Source organism: Lonchura striata, chromosome 20 (genome assembly GCF_046129695.1).
Source record: "Lonchura striata isolate bLonStr1 chromosome 20, bLonStr1.mat, whole genome shotgun sequence".
Taxonomy (NCBI): Eukaryota; Metazoa; Chordata; class Aves; order Passeriformes; family Estrildidae; genus Lonchura; species Lonchura striata.
In genome coordinates, this window is record NC_134622.1 from 9,073,319 (window position 1) to 9,089,129 (window position 15,811).

General features: G+C 45.7%; 1 protein-coding gene across 2 annotated transcripts in view; it reads left to right on the top strand.

Annotated features, from left to right (window-relative positions):
• YPEL2 (yippee like 2) overlaps positions 1 to 15,811 on the top strand; it is a 33,087-nt gene that overhangs the window by 3,621 nt on the left and 13,655 nt on the right. Inside the window, exon 2 of one of the 2 annotated variants that reach the window (XM_021524890.2) lies at positions 7,441 to 7,753. In XM_021524890.2, the coding sequence (XP_021380565.1) occupies positions 7,637 to 7,753 (117 nt within the window). In that variant the 5' untranslated portion in view covers positions 7,441 to 7,636. Of the gene's footprint in view, positions 1 to 7,440; positions 7,754 to 15,811 lie in introns of those variants that run through there. The other variant, XR_002464899.2, reaches the window with a different exon arrangement.

The following is a 15,811-nucleotide window of genomic DNA, read 5'->3' on the forward strand; positions in this document are numbered from 1 at the left end:
GAGGATATCCAGGAGGAACTAATGACAAAACTGGGCGAGGTAACAGCTGACTTGACCTTCTTAAACTAGATTCAGTTATAAAGTATTGTCATGTGAAGCTCCAAGCTCTAAATCCTCACCTGACTTTGCTCCCCTTGACACACGCTGCTAAAAAGGAGTGAGAAGGGTTGTGGCTGAAGTGCCACAGAGCTTGTCCCTTGTTAATGCAGCAATTTTGCATTAAAAGTGTTTCTGGTAGAGATGGGTCAGAATTCACCATTTTATCCTCAGCTTTACTCAGAAAATAATCAGATGTAGCAAGGTAGAAAGTAAAGTCGCTGCCTGTCTTGTGACAGATGAGCTGCTGGGCAGAGCAAGGCTGGGTTAAAGATGTTCCTGGGAAGAACCCTCTGAGCAGGTGGGGTTTGTGGGCAGGTGAAAACTTGGGAATTTGGCAAGGAGAGCTTGTAGTAGTGAGTCATGACAGGCATCTCTAGCAGACCCTTCTTTAATGTCTTTGAGGATATTGGAGTGATCCTTGCAATAGATAAATGTTCTCACTGTGTTCCCTGCCTTTATCAGGGAGAATGGATGATCCATCCTGCAGACCCAGGTAATTGAATCCTGGTCATACCTACGTTTGCCAGAGAGGGAGATAATAAAGTGATCTGAGGAACACCACAGAAAATGCAGTGATAGGAGATTTATTTGGACAGCCAGACTGTTTTGCAATTAAAGCAAATCAAGCTGAGAAGTGGGGATGATGAAAAGCGTTTCCATTTTGTCAGTAAATGATCAGCTGGATGGGAAGAGCTTTTCCTTGCTGCCTTTAGTTCAGGTTGGTGCTGGAATAGCAAGGCAAGGGTCTTGTTTCATTTTTGTATCTGTGTGATACTGACAGTCTTTGCTCTGGGGCTCCAAATGTGACCTTCACCTTGAACGTGGCTTTGTCCAGCACCAGGGCGCCTCTGAAATGAGGAGCTGCAGCTCAGCTGATTCAGCTGCAGGGCTCTTACCCCTTCCTGGGGCTGCTGGGGCTTTGCAAAATGTAGAGGAGGAAATGGAGTCACTTGTGTGTTAAATTAGCCCAGCTTGCAGCTTTTATTTGTGGCACGAGTGGGATTTGCTGGTGGGAGCAGACGGAAGCGCTGCCTGATCGGAATCGCTGCTTCTCCAGGCGACTTCTCCTGCTCTGTTTGGTACCTCTGGAGTGGCTCCTGCTGGAATTGGGTCCTGGATTTGGCTGGAGAGACCTGGAGGTGGGCAGCTCACAGCTGTAATCTCGCCCTGCTGCTCCTTATCAGCAGCACAGGCTCTTCTGCATTGCAAAGATATCGCTGCCAGGCAACTGGGGAGAGTGGGAAGAGAATTCAGCCAGAGGTGTCAGTCATTCCTTGGAGAGGCTGAATCTTGCAGTCCCTGCTCCTGTGGTTTCAGACAGGCCTGGAAAAAGTAATAAATTACAATCTTCCAATAATACCTTTAAATAAAAAAAGGTTTAAAGAAACCTTCTGTAATAAACTACTGAGCCAGGTGATGTCTGTCCTAGCTTGTCCCGTGGCTTTTTGAGATGAAATTGTAAAGGAAAGGCTTTGATTAAATATCCAGAATTGTTTCCCTTCCCTGGTTCCCAGTGCTGTCTGATGATGCTTTGGGTTGTGGGGAGAGATGAGTGAGCAGTCCTGACACTGAGTGGTCCAAGCCCAGCCTTAAGATGTAACGAAACTCAAAATTCTCTTTGTCCTCTGCTCTCTGTAGTCAGGAGCCAAAAAGAAGCAGCTCTGCATGATCTTCACTGAGTTATTTTAACCTGTTCTCTCCCTTTCCAGTTGGCTGAGTGCTGTAATTCACACAAAGATTCCTTTTTGGAATACAGGAGCCTTTTGGACTTGATTCATGCATTTGAGAACCTGAAAATGCACTGGTGTGGATTATTAAAACAAGTGAAACTTTTAAATTTGATTTAATCTCCAATTTGACAGAACCTAAATCAGCTATGTAAAGAACCATTTAAAATAAGAACCATTGTTTGTATGTATGTACCATATGTAAAGAACTATTTAAAAATATTTAATATTAATGCGTTTAATGGGTTTTTACTGGGTTACAGTGACAAAGCTACACAGACTTAAACAAAATTCTAACCTGAAGTGGGTTTTAAAATTTACTCTTTGTTCCTTTTAAGTTTCATCTCATTTCCCTGTATTTTCCAGGTGACCTTTAGAGGAAGCCTGTCCATCAGAGACACCCCAGGGGAGTTTGTTGTGGGGTGCTGTATCTATTTTTGACCAGAAGAATTGTGATATACACAGAGTGATGATCTCAAAGAGGAAAAAAAGCCACCAAAGCCCAGCCTTTGAGAGGTGATTAATGTAAGCAGCCTGGCGGTTGTGCCTGGGTTGGTGCTGGGGTTTTTCCTGCCGGGCTGGCTGTGGAATGTGGAGCACGGCAGGTGCAGCAGGGCTGGCATCCTGCCCGTCCCGGATTCCCTGTGGCCGGCTGGAGAGGCTGGGATCGCCTCCTGCTGCAGCTCCTCCCGATGCCCTCTAGTGGTTTCCTGGCAGGTGTCTGGAATGCTGCTTGCCATCAGCATCACCTTCATCCATCCCTCCATCCCCTTTTCCCCAAAACCATGAAGTGCTTCCTCACGGTGATGAGCACCTCTCACTTGTTAGGAATCACCCAGAGGAGGAGAAGGGGTTAAATATTATTATTCATGTTGTAATTGTGTCCATGCAGCTGATAAAAGTCAGTGCAGAGGGTTCCTGCTGGCTGGTTTCCACGTTTTCTCATGTTCTTCTCCTGCTTGCAGGGTTTGGAGGATGAGCTGAGGTGTTAGAGGAGAATCAGTGGTGCTGCTGAGCTCTTTGCAGTGTCACCTTAGGCAGGGTTTGAAATTGGTGCATTTCAGAAACTTGATGCTGAAGGAGTGAAGCACATTGTGTTCACCCATCTGCTGTTTCAGCTCCTTCCTTGGCTTTCCCTTGTGTTGTTCCCTGGTTAAATTCGGGATGTTCATCCTTCCTCCCAGACCTTCCACAAGGTACATCCCACCCTCCCACCTTCAGACGATCTGCTTCATCTTTCCCAGAGCTGTGGATCCCCAGAACTGCCCCAAACCAGGATATTTTGTCACCATCAGAGTAAAAAATGCTCCTTTAGCAGTGCCAGATGTCTCTGAGTGTCCAACACCTGCCACTGATAACTCCTGTTCCATAGGGAAGCAGAACAGGGATCAAGCCCCAACTCCAGTTAGACCAGCCTTCCTTCAAGCTGCATTAAGGAATATTAAGGCAGTTTTTGTCAAGCAAACCTTGGTAAGTGGCTGTACTTACCTTGAGAATTTTCTTAGAGTCCTGCTCAGAGCCTGGAGCAACCCAGCTTTGACACAGAAAACTTTGCAAACCCAATTCCTTTTGCGTTTTCCTTGCATTGGGAATCAGCACATCTCAGATTTTTACTATATTAGTGGAACAGACCCACCAAAGGAGTAAGGTTGGGTTTCCAAATACCTAGATTATTTCAGAGCTGCTGCAAGCAGCTTTCTGTAGCATTTGCTATGTTCTAGTAAGTATTTCACAGACTGAAGTTTATCTTAAAATTGAATAATCCATTAAAAAAAACCTCTCAGACCCAACAAACCTGTTGTTTGTCCTGCCACAACGAACATTTGCATCTGAGCTGCATTGCAAATGGATTTTATTCAAAATTAGGCTTGTGTGTGATGGTTTTGTTCTCTGGCATATGGACTTGTACACGCAGTGGCCTTGTCTGGCAAGTGCTTGGCACAGACTTCCTCCTTTTTTTGTGCTTCCTGAATTGCTGACAGCTTCGTGTGGGAAGTGGGTGTTGGACACCCACAGGTGAAGGGTGGATTCTGAACCCAAAAAGTTGCCCAAATGGCAAAATGTTTGTGGTGGTTTTTCCATCAGGCAGCTGATATCAGAACTCAGCAGGATGCAGCAGGACAGCCCCACACACCCAGTGCAGGCAAGCAAAGCATTCAGCTGATTTCCTCACTGATAACCCACAACAAATGATGCTGCAAGTTTTTTCTTTGGGGTTCCTTCCTTTTTGTCTAAACCAGCTTTCTGACTTGCTGAGCATTAATTAATAGGCACAAATTTCTCTTGGTTGAATTGAGTGAGTGCATCCCAGAGATAAATTTCTCTTGAATGAGAAAAGAACAATAATGGATGATGTTGCTGGTGGCAGATACTCATCTCTCTGACGGTACTGGACATGATGATAAAGTGAACAAAGCTTCTTTTGTTCTTTTTTAAAGTGAGTGGAATGACTCCACTGCTGCCCGCTGCCTGTGATGCTGATGAACATGAGCTCATCATTCTGAAAACCAGAGGCACAGCCCAAATTCATCCTCATGCCTTTGTTCTGCAGCAGAACAAATGCACTGTTAGCTGGTAATTGTCTCTTAATTCAAATGTAGTTGTCATTAGGACATGAAAAATCCAAGAGGTTGGGTTTTGCATTGCTGGGAGCCGCAGAATACATTTCAAAATTATATTTAAGGCAGAAATTGGTCCTTATAAGCTGCTGGCTGTGCTTGTAGAATGTCAGAATGGATTTCCTGTAGGTTTTACCTCCTCTCCCACACTGATGAGGACAGAGCTCTTGGTAGACAATACACATGTGGTTAGACTGTGTCAAAGCAGTGTCTTGATAAATTATAGCTGAGCTTATCTGAAGTTTTTATTCAAGGCATTTTCTTAACAAGGCTTCCCACCAAGATCTTGGCTCACAAATCTTTATTCTCTGCCCTGCCTGAAGCAGAGAGATGGAGTTTGCCTTCTCAGCACAGCCCTGAGAACAGGAATTGCAGTTCCTCTGATACCATCTCGCCCAATTTTTTTTTTTTTGTCTGCTTTTAAAAGGGTCAAATGTTTTTTGTTGATGTTCAATGTGTTATGAGGTCAAATAAATGAATGCTCATTAACTGCTTTTGCAGAAAGCTGTGTGCAGCAGATAATCCCTGTGTGTGTTCATTGCTCTGTCAGATAAATGCAGCTGTAGTATTTCCTGGTTTATTCATTGTTCTGGAGCATTGATGCTTAGCAAGTCTGGACAGAGGGGTCAGCAAGCAACAAATTAAAGGATTGCTGGGATGTTATTGTAGTTGGGGTTTATTTATCTCTCCAGGCTCTGGGGGTGCCTGTGGATTACCTTCTCCAGCTGATGGGGAAGGGAAAGTTTGGCATGGCAGGATGGAGGTGGTAAAAGTGGTGACTGATTATTTTACTGATCCATGCTGAAGTGAAGGTGAGAGGGGGTTGCAGCATTTCATTACAAATCAAGCCTAAGGTTTGGACACAGCCTGGATTCTCATTCAGCAATCAGGTGAAGTGATTGCCAGCCCTTTCCTCCAGCTCTGCCCAAGGGAATTGTCTCCAGGCAGTGCCTTGGGATCCAGCTGCATTTGGTCCCAGGAAGGGCACACTTGGCCTCCTGCTTCCCTGCACCTGGAGCCTCACGGATTCCAGGCTCTGGGATCCCTCAGGGCTGGGATAAAACACACCACACATTTGGGGATGGCTTTGTAGCAGCTGAAAAATGAGGATTCTGCTTTGGTTTACATCTGGTTTCTGCCCTGTTGCTAATTTAGGCTGCAGTCCTCGAGTGCTTCTCACCTTGGATGGGAAAACAATGCTGACTAATGCAGAACTCAGTTCTGATGAAATTCTGGTGCACGCAGAGAACTGGGGCGGGATACAGGTGAAGACTGATGAGTGTAAAAAGCAAATCTTGCTGAAATCCAGAGCTGCAGCTGTGGAGCAAACAGTGCCCAGTCCTTAGCAACTGGCCAGGTAAATCCCTGGCAAAACCTCATTTGGACTGGACATGAGAGGGGTGAGTTCCTCACAAGATTGGAAATGATCCCTTCTGTGTCAGGATGGGTCCTGCTTAGCTGTGGCTGTAACTTTAATTGGAAAAGGTTAATCTGATTAGTTGGTATTAGCAAAAAGCTTTAGGAATGAGCACTGCCCTGGAAGTGCTGACTGTTGTGATCATGATAGATAGGCTTTATCAGCAGTTTGCCTGATGAGCAAGATGCTATTTTCCCATTTGACTGTGAGGGAGCTGCCTCCTGGAGAGCAGAAGAAAAAATAATTCAGAAAAAAAAAGGGGGGAAAAATGGGTATCCTGTTGTTTTACAGGATTCTGCCTCCTGTTGAGCTCTGTGTGTTGTCATGGTCCCTCTGGTACCAGAGAGAGAGAGAGAGGGGGAATATTTACAGGACGAGGGGAATGGCTTGATAGAGAGGAGCTTTGGGGTAGGCATCACCAAAAAATCCTTCCCTGTGAGGGTGGGGAGGCCTGGCACAGGCTGCCCACAGCATGTGGCTGCCCCATCCCTGGAGGTGTCCAAGCCAGGCTGGACAGAGCTCTGAACACCCCATGGCTTGGATACCTTGAATTTGCTTTGTCAACCGTGACAAGGTTTGGGGAAAGTGTTGGAGGCATGGTTTTCCTGGATGCCTATGATTTTATTCCTTATTTTCTTTATTTTGGGATGGGTGGTAGTGGGGATGTTGGTGTTGTTCCATGTTGGACCCACAAGGTGCAGGCTCAGAAGCTGAACAGAATCACAGGTTTTATGGAAAGGAGAATCCTTCTGGGAGGAGCAGCCAGAGTTCAGGATTAATTTGTAGAGCATGCACACACGCCATGGATCCAGGAGGGAGGGGAGCTGCTTCCTTGATGCTTTTCCATCCTCAAAAGGAACACTCGTCGCTGGTAGGAGTTTTGTAGGTGTGGGATCTGAAAACTCCCATTTCTGCCAACAAAAAGAGACCCAGACTTGAGCTGCCTTGCAGGTGCTGTCAGATGATGTCGGAGTGTAAAATGGTGTTTCCATCCTGAATAGGGTTTTTAACTGTCTCTTGCTATCAGGAGTAGTCTTCAGAGGCTGTGCCTTGCTTTGGCTGCTGTCAGATGTTCAGATTAAAAAAAAATAAAATGCTGGAGTGCAGTTTATAGAGTAGTTTCTACCTTCAGTGCTTGCAGGGAGTTATAAAGGAGAGTGTAATGAAGGAATCCTGCATTTCCCATGGGGAAAGTAGGGCAGAATGGAGAGAAAAACAGGTTTGGTGATTCATGGCCTTACCTGATGGCTCAGAAAACCCAGGTCCAGCTCTCATTTTTCCCATGGGGTGTCACAGCAGTGAGTCAGCCAGGGGACAGCAGGGCTGGCTGTGCTCCCCACTTTCTCCCTGGCTGGGTGGGAATCACCTTCACACCTCTGCAGGCATTTCCAGAGCTGGAAGAATGGGTGGAGATAACAGCAGCAGGGAGCTGTGAGGGCAGCCAGCAAGTGAATAAAGATGTGTGCTGCTGATCTAATCCCCAGGCATCACTCCTGTCTGCTGCTCCTAAATCCCACCGCGAGCTGCGGCAGCGCCGTCACCTCCGCGAGCTGAGTGTTGTGTCTGCTTTCCACCGCAGGTTCTGTGAGATCCCCTCCTTCCTGTGCCCAAATCCCTTCGTCTGGAGCGTCAGCAGCGTGTGGAGCCTGCCCCACACACCCATCCCCTGCCAAACCACGGCCTTTACCTGCGTGTTCCGGTGTTTCCCGTGCGACCCGTCCTGCGGGAGCGCCTCCTGGGCCACCCCCGACTTCAGCCAGCGCTCCGTGGCTCCAATGGTGAAGATGACAAGGTCCAAGACTTTCCAGGCATATCTGCCTTCGTGCCACAGGACCTACAGCTGCATTCACTGCAGGGCTCACCTGGCCAACCACGATGAGCTCATCTCCAAGGTAGGTGCTCCCTGGAGCAGACGGTTCCCTCCCGTTGCACATCAGCGGCTGTGGAAGTGCTTGGCCTTATCCAGCTGCTTTTTTTCCCTTGGAAAATGGGCTCTCAGCCCAAAGGATCTGTTTGGGAGCTGCTGGTTTTGTGTTACTGCTTGGGGTCTCCAGTCCTCACAGGTGTACTGATCACTCTGGTGGCCAGGGAATGGATGGAGCAGAGTCAAGGCAGGTTTAGTTGGATTTCAGGAAAAGCTTTTCACCCTCAGGATGGTTGAGCACTGGAAGAGGCTCCCCAGGGTTTGGTCACAGCACCAAACGTGTCTGAATTCAAGAAACATTGGGGCAGAGCTCTCAGGCACAGGGTGGGATTGTTGGGGTGTCCTGTGCTGGAGTTGGATTCAGTGATCCTGATGAGTCCCTTCCAGCTCTTGAGGGGTGTTAGGATAAGCTAAATTAAAAGCTCTCAGAGCCAGTAAGTGTTTTGATATAGAAGGAGCAGGCCAGTAAGAGGAGTTTGAAGTGGGAAAACTAAATTTCCCCAGTGTCTGCTGGAGCCTGCAGTGCCTGGCTGTGGTCAGGCACCGAGTTCCCAGGTCTCGGCTGCCTTGGAATAACTGTTCTGTAAAGTTTATTCAGCTTATAAAATCTGTGTTCAGAAAAAACACAGCCAGAGATTTATGAGCTGAGCTGAGTGGAAACGGTGCTGTGAGCTCTGTGTGTGCAGCTTGAATAGTTCAGCTCCTTGGAGCAGCCTGGAAAGGTCGGGATCACCAGGGACAGGGGAGCTGTGCCCCTTGGCAAGGGGTTTGAAATGTAAATGTAGCAGCATCTGTGCCCTGGAGGTGAAACTGCTTCACCTTTTGGGCCAGCTGGGCTACTCCAGGCTCTGGTGCCCAGTTGAGATGGGGCAGTGACTCCCTGGATTTTTATTTGGTGCTCTGGATTTTGTGCTGGGACACAGAAAGTGCTTCACTGGATGAGGAAAGAAGCTTGTTTTACTTGCTGTTTTTACAGTAGATTAAAGTTTGTGATCTGCTTTTGTTTCTTGACACAGCTGGTCCCCAGCCAGGGAAAAACAAGGCTGTACATTCCCAGTGCTTTCACCTTTGATGCTTCCTTCCCCTCCTTGTTCCACGTCCATGCTCCAATGCAGCCAGCTTTGCAGGTTAAGTAGCTTCCAGCAGGGCACTGCCAGTGCTGCCAACTGCTTGGAATTGGAGCTTCTAGCCCAAGGCAGGCAGAAACTGCCCAGGAATGCTGACTGCTAAAATATGGACAGGAGAGGGAAAGGAGGGAAGCACATTGTGACTCTTGGAAGTGTTAACTCCAGTGTGTTCTGGGATCTGCTGCTTCTTAACGTTAATTTTATTCCAAGGTGTAAATTAATAGTTGGGACCACATTGCTGTTGGAGCCACCAACAGGTCACGGAATTGGAAGGCAAAGGGTTTGGGGTTTCAGGGTTTGTTTCTCAGGGTTGCAAACATGAATAAAAACACATTCTTTGTATAATTGGAAACCTTATAAAAGTAGTTGTGCAATCATGGTTTGTACAAGTGGCTGTTTGACAGAGCAGAAGGGCAGTCCCTGCCTCAAGGGGCTTCCCAACGTGGAGGAACTTTCCCAGGCAAACTTAAATCGTGGCTTTTTTATCTGTTTGAGTTCAGTTTGCAGAAGGGCTCGGGGAGATGGTTCAGTTCTTTCATCACAGCCTTATGTTCACATCCCTGAAGCAGGCACTGCAGTTGCTGTGCTCGTTTCCCACATGAAAACGTGGCAGAGGAGAAGGGAGGAACGAGGATGGAAAAGGGAGTGGGAGACTGCAAAAACAGGAGCAGCTGCAGCTCATCCTGAACCTGACTGTGCCATGGGATCCAAACAGCCCAAATGACTCCATCCTTGGAAGCATTCCCCACAAAGCAGGCTTTTATGTAACAGCAGGGTGCTGGTGATTTGCCTCCATGAAATGAATTCCTGTGCTGCTTTTGCCCCGAGCTGTGCAGAGACCACAGCAGAGCTGGGCTGCTCTGCACTGCAGGAGCTTTTAGCTCCTTTGGATGCTCACAAGTTGCAGCACTGGCTGGAGCTGTTGGATGAAGCACAACTGGAGCTGAATCCCAGGATTGTTCTGTGTCAGACCATACTTTCACTTCCTCTCCATCTCCCAAGTTTCCCCTCTCAGCCCTTCAGCACCAGTGTGAACTTAACTCTGCCTTCAAAGTGTTTTGCCAGCACCAGGTATCCAAACCTCCTGGACAAATGTGCCTTGGCAGGGCAGGTTTTTCTCCCTTCTCTACTTCAGGAAAACCTTGTGCTTTAAAAGGGGGAGAAGGTTTCTCAATAAACCATTGCTATTTAAAGAAAACAATCGATGCTGAGGCTTTTAAGAAAATCCAAAGCTGTTACATGAAGCCAGTTACCAAAATGTTGCTTACTTGGCCTTTTATCTCCTGCAGCCTGAGGGAGAAAGTGGTTTAGTGTGTCTGATTTTGTAACAAGATCTAAATTGTAGGTTGGACTGTCTGGCCAAGAGAGGCCTTATGGACTTAGGAAATATTAAGGTGATCAGATAAATTGGGTGGAGTGAGTAGTTTTCCTTTCTGTGTTCCTTTGGTGTCTGGCTTAGCATGAGTGGAGGTTCTTGTTCCCTTGGAGTAATGCATCATTTAAAAGGCTGTGCCAAATTTAGTACATACTCTTGTTTCACTGCTTTTTCCAGTGCATGAGTGAGCTGAGACTTTGAGAACTCAACCCTGCCCTGCAACAGATTCCTGTGTGACCTTGAGGAAGTCACTGGATGTCTTTGTTCCTCCTTTTCCCCACCTAAAATGCTGCTGCTTTGTCCAGTCTGCTTGGAAGATTTTGGAGCAGGTCCTGTCTGCTCCTTCAAATTAGTACAGGCTGTCCCAATTCTTTTTGATTTTAATGTAAAAACAAAATCACCGTGCCAGGCAACTGTACTTAAAAAGCATATTTTGATGCCAAAAAAATGAGTGAAAGGTACTTCTTGTTACAGGCACAACATCCCATGGTTTCTAGAATGTTTGAGAAAAATATATATTCCATAATCAATGTCTCCAGGAAGGAGACATAGGAGATTTTCTTGTCAAATGTGCCTTTTACATAATTTTCTAGTGGGGCCTGAGGGGAGCAGCCAACAAAACAGACATTTAACAAGTAAAGTTAAACAAAGTTTTCAGACTGGCAGGGGTGATGCTGATTTCTACCTACCCTGAGTTATTTCAGCTCTTTCTTTTGGAATCCACGTGCTCTTGGTGCCCTTAAAGGAGGATGGGAACAAGAGCAGAAAGATCCAGGCCAAAGATGCCACTTGAGTGTCTGGGTGCTGATTTTTTGTGCTATGTGAGCAGTAATTCAGCAGAAATGTCCCTGATTATGGAAATATGTGGAGAATGTCTTGTGGGCGTCCTGCAGTTTCTTTCTTTTCCCCTGAATTACTGTGATCCAACTGCTAAACATTACTCAGTGATGTATCCTCTGAAGTTAGCCCGAGGCTTGCTGGGGAAATTTAATGTTTTCCTTTGATGTCTGCATGGAACCTCTGCTGAACATGAATGGGAAATTCTTCAGCACAAAAGGCTGCAGCTCCTCCAGGCTGAGAATTTAGGAAAAATCCAGGACTCCTGTGTGCCTGACTTTCTCATTTGGGGCCGGGTTGTTAATGAGGGAGCACTTAGAAGCTCTTTTTGATCTTCTCAGTCTGGACTTGGGAGGTTGATCAGGAAAATTCCCTCCCAGTCCTTGTGGCCTCTCTTTCCTGGAGCCTGAGCCCGGTGGTTCAGCAGCTCCTGGGGAGATTTATGGCTCGCTGAAAGCATCAAACTTTGCTCCATGTTGCAGCTGGAGGATCTGAAAAGGATTTGAGGTTTTGGTGCTTCCACAGAAGCTGTGGATGAATTCAGCTGCTTGGGAGCATTTGGTGCATCACATACAGGTGAAAGGAGCAGCAGTTTTTTCTTTTTTTTTGGTTTGGCCCTTTGCTTTTTTTTCCTTTCTTTCATGTGGACAAGGCAGTGTTTAATGTTCTTTAGGGCTTTGCTTCTCAGGAACCAGCTGATATTTGTAGTTCAGTTCACTTTGGAGATGTGAAGTTATTTGCTGGGTGGGGGCAAAATGCACACAAGGTAGAACAATAAATGTAAAATTACAACATGGTAATCTTTAACCTAATGGAAAAAGAGGCACTTAATAAATGTCCAAGACATGTCTGATAAAAATCCTGCATTTCCATAATAGGAAAATCCAGTGTATGAGGTGAGAGGGATATTCCTTTCTCAAGGGTGTAAAGTTCTTGGTTTTCATTACACAGGTTTTATTCTTTCTTTAAATTAGTTCTCGTTTCTTCCCAAATATCAATTGAAGTTCCCAGCTCCACAGTAATGAACTCTTAAGCCAGGAGGGGCCATCACATCATCACACCTGACCTCCTCTGGGGCATGGGCCAGTGGATTTCCCCAGGATTGCAACAATTCTTTCAGGAAAAGCATTTAGTCTCCATCTGAAGACTTCAAGGGGGGAAATTCACTGCTCCTTTTGGTCGTTTTTTTTTTCCAGTGGTTAATCATCCTTGCTATTAAAAATCAGAGACTTTGAATTTAGATTTGTCTGACTTGTGCTTCTTGTCACTGGCCATTATTTTATTTCTTTTGGTAATAAAATACATCTCCAGTCCCTGCTCTTCTCTCTATAAAAGGTCTGCAGTAACCAAAGTCACTCTTGATCACTTCTTGGACAGACTAAACAGATTCAGCTCTGCCATGGTGCAATCTGTTTTTGTTTTTTTTTCAGTTTCACATAATTCTTTTGGTTCTCTTCTACATTTTTAGCATTTCAGTCTCTTTGTTAGGGATGGAAACAGAGCTGGGCTCATTGTTGCAGCCTCAAACTCTGCAGCAGCATCTTTCCAGCTCCCACATTTCATAATTGTATCAGTCTCACTGGCTCAGCACTGCACAGAAATCTTCTGTTCATTTATTTGCTGTGAGCTCTTCATGCACCAGATTTGTCCATTTTATACACATTTCTAGAAGCTCTCCGGTAGCTTTTGGAACCTGCTTTCCAGCTCTTTTTCCCTGATGAATTTGCCACTTCCAGGCATTATTCAGAGCTTGCTCTTAATTGCAAATATTAGAGTTCAAGCAGTAAGTGATAAACAGCAAAGCAGCTCCGGGAAAAGTCATTACGAGATTTTCGAGCTTCCCATTTCACTGCTGTGAACGTGAGGGGGAAGGCACCTTGTAATTCTTGGCTTCCGTGAAGTTTAAAATGAAATGCAGGTCGAGAGGATTTCAGTGCTCAGTAGAACAATGTGTCATCAGAGCTTTTCCTCCAGCGTTTCAGCAGGAGCTGCAGCCTTAATTCCACTTTTCCAGACAAATCCATCCCCAGAACCCTTTCCAGGCAGGTTGGACATGGGCTCTGAGGTTGTTATTTGAGTCCCTCAGCTCTGTGTTTGGGAGGGAATAAACAAACAACGAGTGCCCTTTGCAGGGAAAAGTCAGGATGTGAAATCTGAGCTGGGGAAGGAGAATTTGTGCTGCCCATTCTCTAATGCAGCCTCTTAAATTAGATCCTTCTGTCCTCTGGAATTGCTTCCTCTGGGGTTTACCCTACAAGTGTTCCCTCGGATCCTGCTGTCCATAATGGGATTGAAGAGAGTCAGGATCAGGTTGTTTTATTTAGTCAGGATATGGTTGTTTAATAAGAAAAAGCCCAAGGTAATTTGTACCTCCTTGTATAATTGTGTTTATACAGCAATTAACTGCTGTGTGATTTTTGAAATATTTCATTCTGTTCCAAAAGAAGAAGGAAAAAGGTAATAAATCACAAGAGTTTAGAATTCCCTGTCAAGGAGGAGGAACAAGGTAAAAATGGGTTTTTCTAATCCATCACTTTCTTCATGAAAACAGCTCTCCTTTAATCTGCTGCTTCCTCTGCCTTAGAATTGATGACCTGGGCATAAATAAAATATTGTTCCCATTTATTATCCAGGGAGCTGCCAGGGATGAAGGACAGTTGAATCATCAGGGTTTTTGCTGCAACTGCTGCAAATCCTGAACAACTGGAGCTGGGAACTGGTGAGGTCTGAGCCCTCCTGGGAGTTTCAGCTTTTGGCTCTTGCAGTTGGAAAAGGAGGGAATTCCAGCAGAATCCAGGGCTTGCTCCTGGGAGGAGCTGCCCTGGGAATTTCCCTTGCAGGTGTGTGGTTTTAATCTGATTTATTATTCTAAGAGCAGCCCAGGAACAACACAGAGCTCTGGTTTAATCTGTAATTTAATCACACAAAAACCTGGGGGCAGAGCAGGAGGGGATTTTCCCACCTGCTGCCTTTGGGGAGAAGACCCTGAGGAGTCTCTGAGGATAATTTCTATTTTAGAATAGCAGGAAATGCTGTCTGAGGGCTTCACATGTGCTCTGGGGGAGCTGTTGTGTCTGGCAGGCAGCAGCACATCCCTGCAGGAGTCTGTCCTCTGCAGCTTTCCTCATCCAGCAGGTCTGGATGGGCAAGGACTGAAGCTCAGGAAGTTCTGCCCAGTCTCCTCTCTTAAAATGCACAGTGGCAATCACAACTCTTTGGATAACTAGCAATAACAAAGGTAGAAACTGAGTCTGGATAGCTGGAATAAGGAGATTTAAAATCAGAGTTAAAATCTGTTCCAGCTCAGCTCTGAGGACGCATCTTCAGTAATAAAGTAAGTTTTAGTATCAAAATTTCTTTTGACAAGACAGAAATATTGGGAATTTAGGTGATGGATTCATAAATGAATGATAATTTCAGTAAATGGTGAAATTCTCAGCCATGAGGTGATTGGTGATTTCATCTCCCCTGCAGTGGATCTTGCTCAGGGACACAGGGGAGCTGCTGCCCTGGACAAATCTGCTTTTGCTGAGAAGCAAGTCTGCCCTCAGTGTCAGCATTGCTGCTATTATGGGCTGCATTAATGGTAAACAGGGCTCCACTGATACGTGGACACTCACTATTATGCTGCTAATTAAATAACTTGTTGCATTAGCAGTTTCCATCTTCCATCCTAGCTCTGTGTTTATCTCCAAAACCCATGCAGCAGCAATAATTAATGTGGAAATAAAAGGCTTTATTCTCCCCCTGCCACTGCTTTTTAAAATGATTTTATTGGTGGATGCTTTGAGCCTAGAGGAAAACAGCAGCACTCAAAAGTGGAGGATAAAACCAACAGTAAAAATTACATTTTTCATCCCTGTGTACCCAGAAAGGGCTTCATTGTCACCTCCTGTGGTTTTTCACAGTAAGTAACAAAATTCTTTTCTTGCATTGTGCCAAATGGAAATGGCTGCCAGTGGTGAATTGCCAGAGGTGCCCAACTCCAATTCCAGACTCTGGGAATGCTGGTGCCTGTTGGGAATGAGGCCATGGAAGTGCAGGGCTCAGGGTTAAGCAGTGCCCAGGCTCCCTGTTCTCCTGGGATTCACAATCACACATTTCTGCTCTGCTTTTCTCTGCCCCTAAATCAATTGGAGTAATTGCTTTTAAAAGTAAACACTCCATCTGCTCTTTCTCCCCACAGTACCTCCATCCTTTTTCATCTTAAATTCAAGTTTTGAAGCACAACAGCAGCAGCAACCAGAGACTGGAAATCACAAGAGAATCCCCAAAATACTGTGAAGTTTTATAGAAGTCATAAATCTGATGGCTTTTTTTTTTTTTTTTTATTTGCCTTCAGTAGTTTGTGCCCTTAGCCATTTGCATTTTGAAATTTCACTTTGAAGTCTGTGAGCTGGAAACTCATTTAAAAATAAATAAGAACAGAGTCCAGGAGCCCAGGGCTTCAGGAAGGAGGGGGAATAGCACAGGGCTTGTGATTACAGGAGGAGAATTCAGTGTTGTGCTTGAAGTGAGTCAGGACAGCCTGGCAGGCACGTGAGGGACAAGGGGACAGAGCAGTTTGCAACTATTTTGTGAATTCTGACGTTTTTTATAGGGTTTGGCTCAGGATTTAACTCAGCAGAGCAGTGTCTTGATCTGTGTTAGAAATCCAAGTGCTCGAGGAAAAACCTCCCCCTCGATT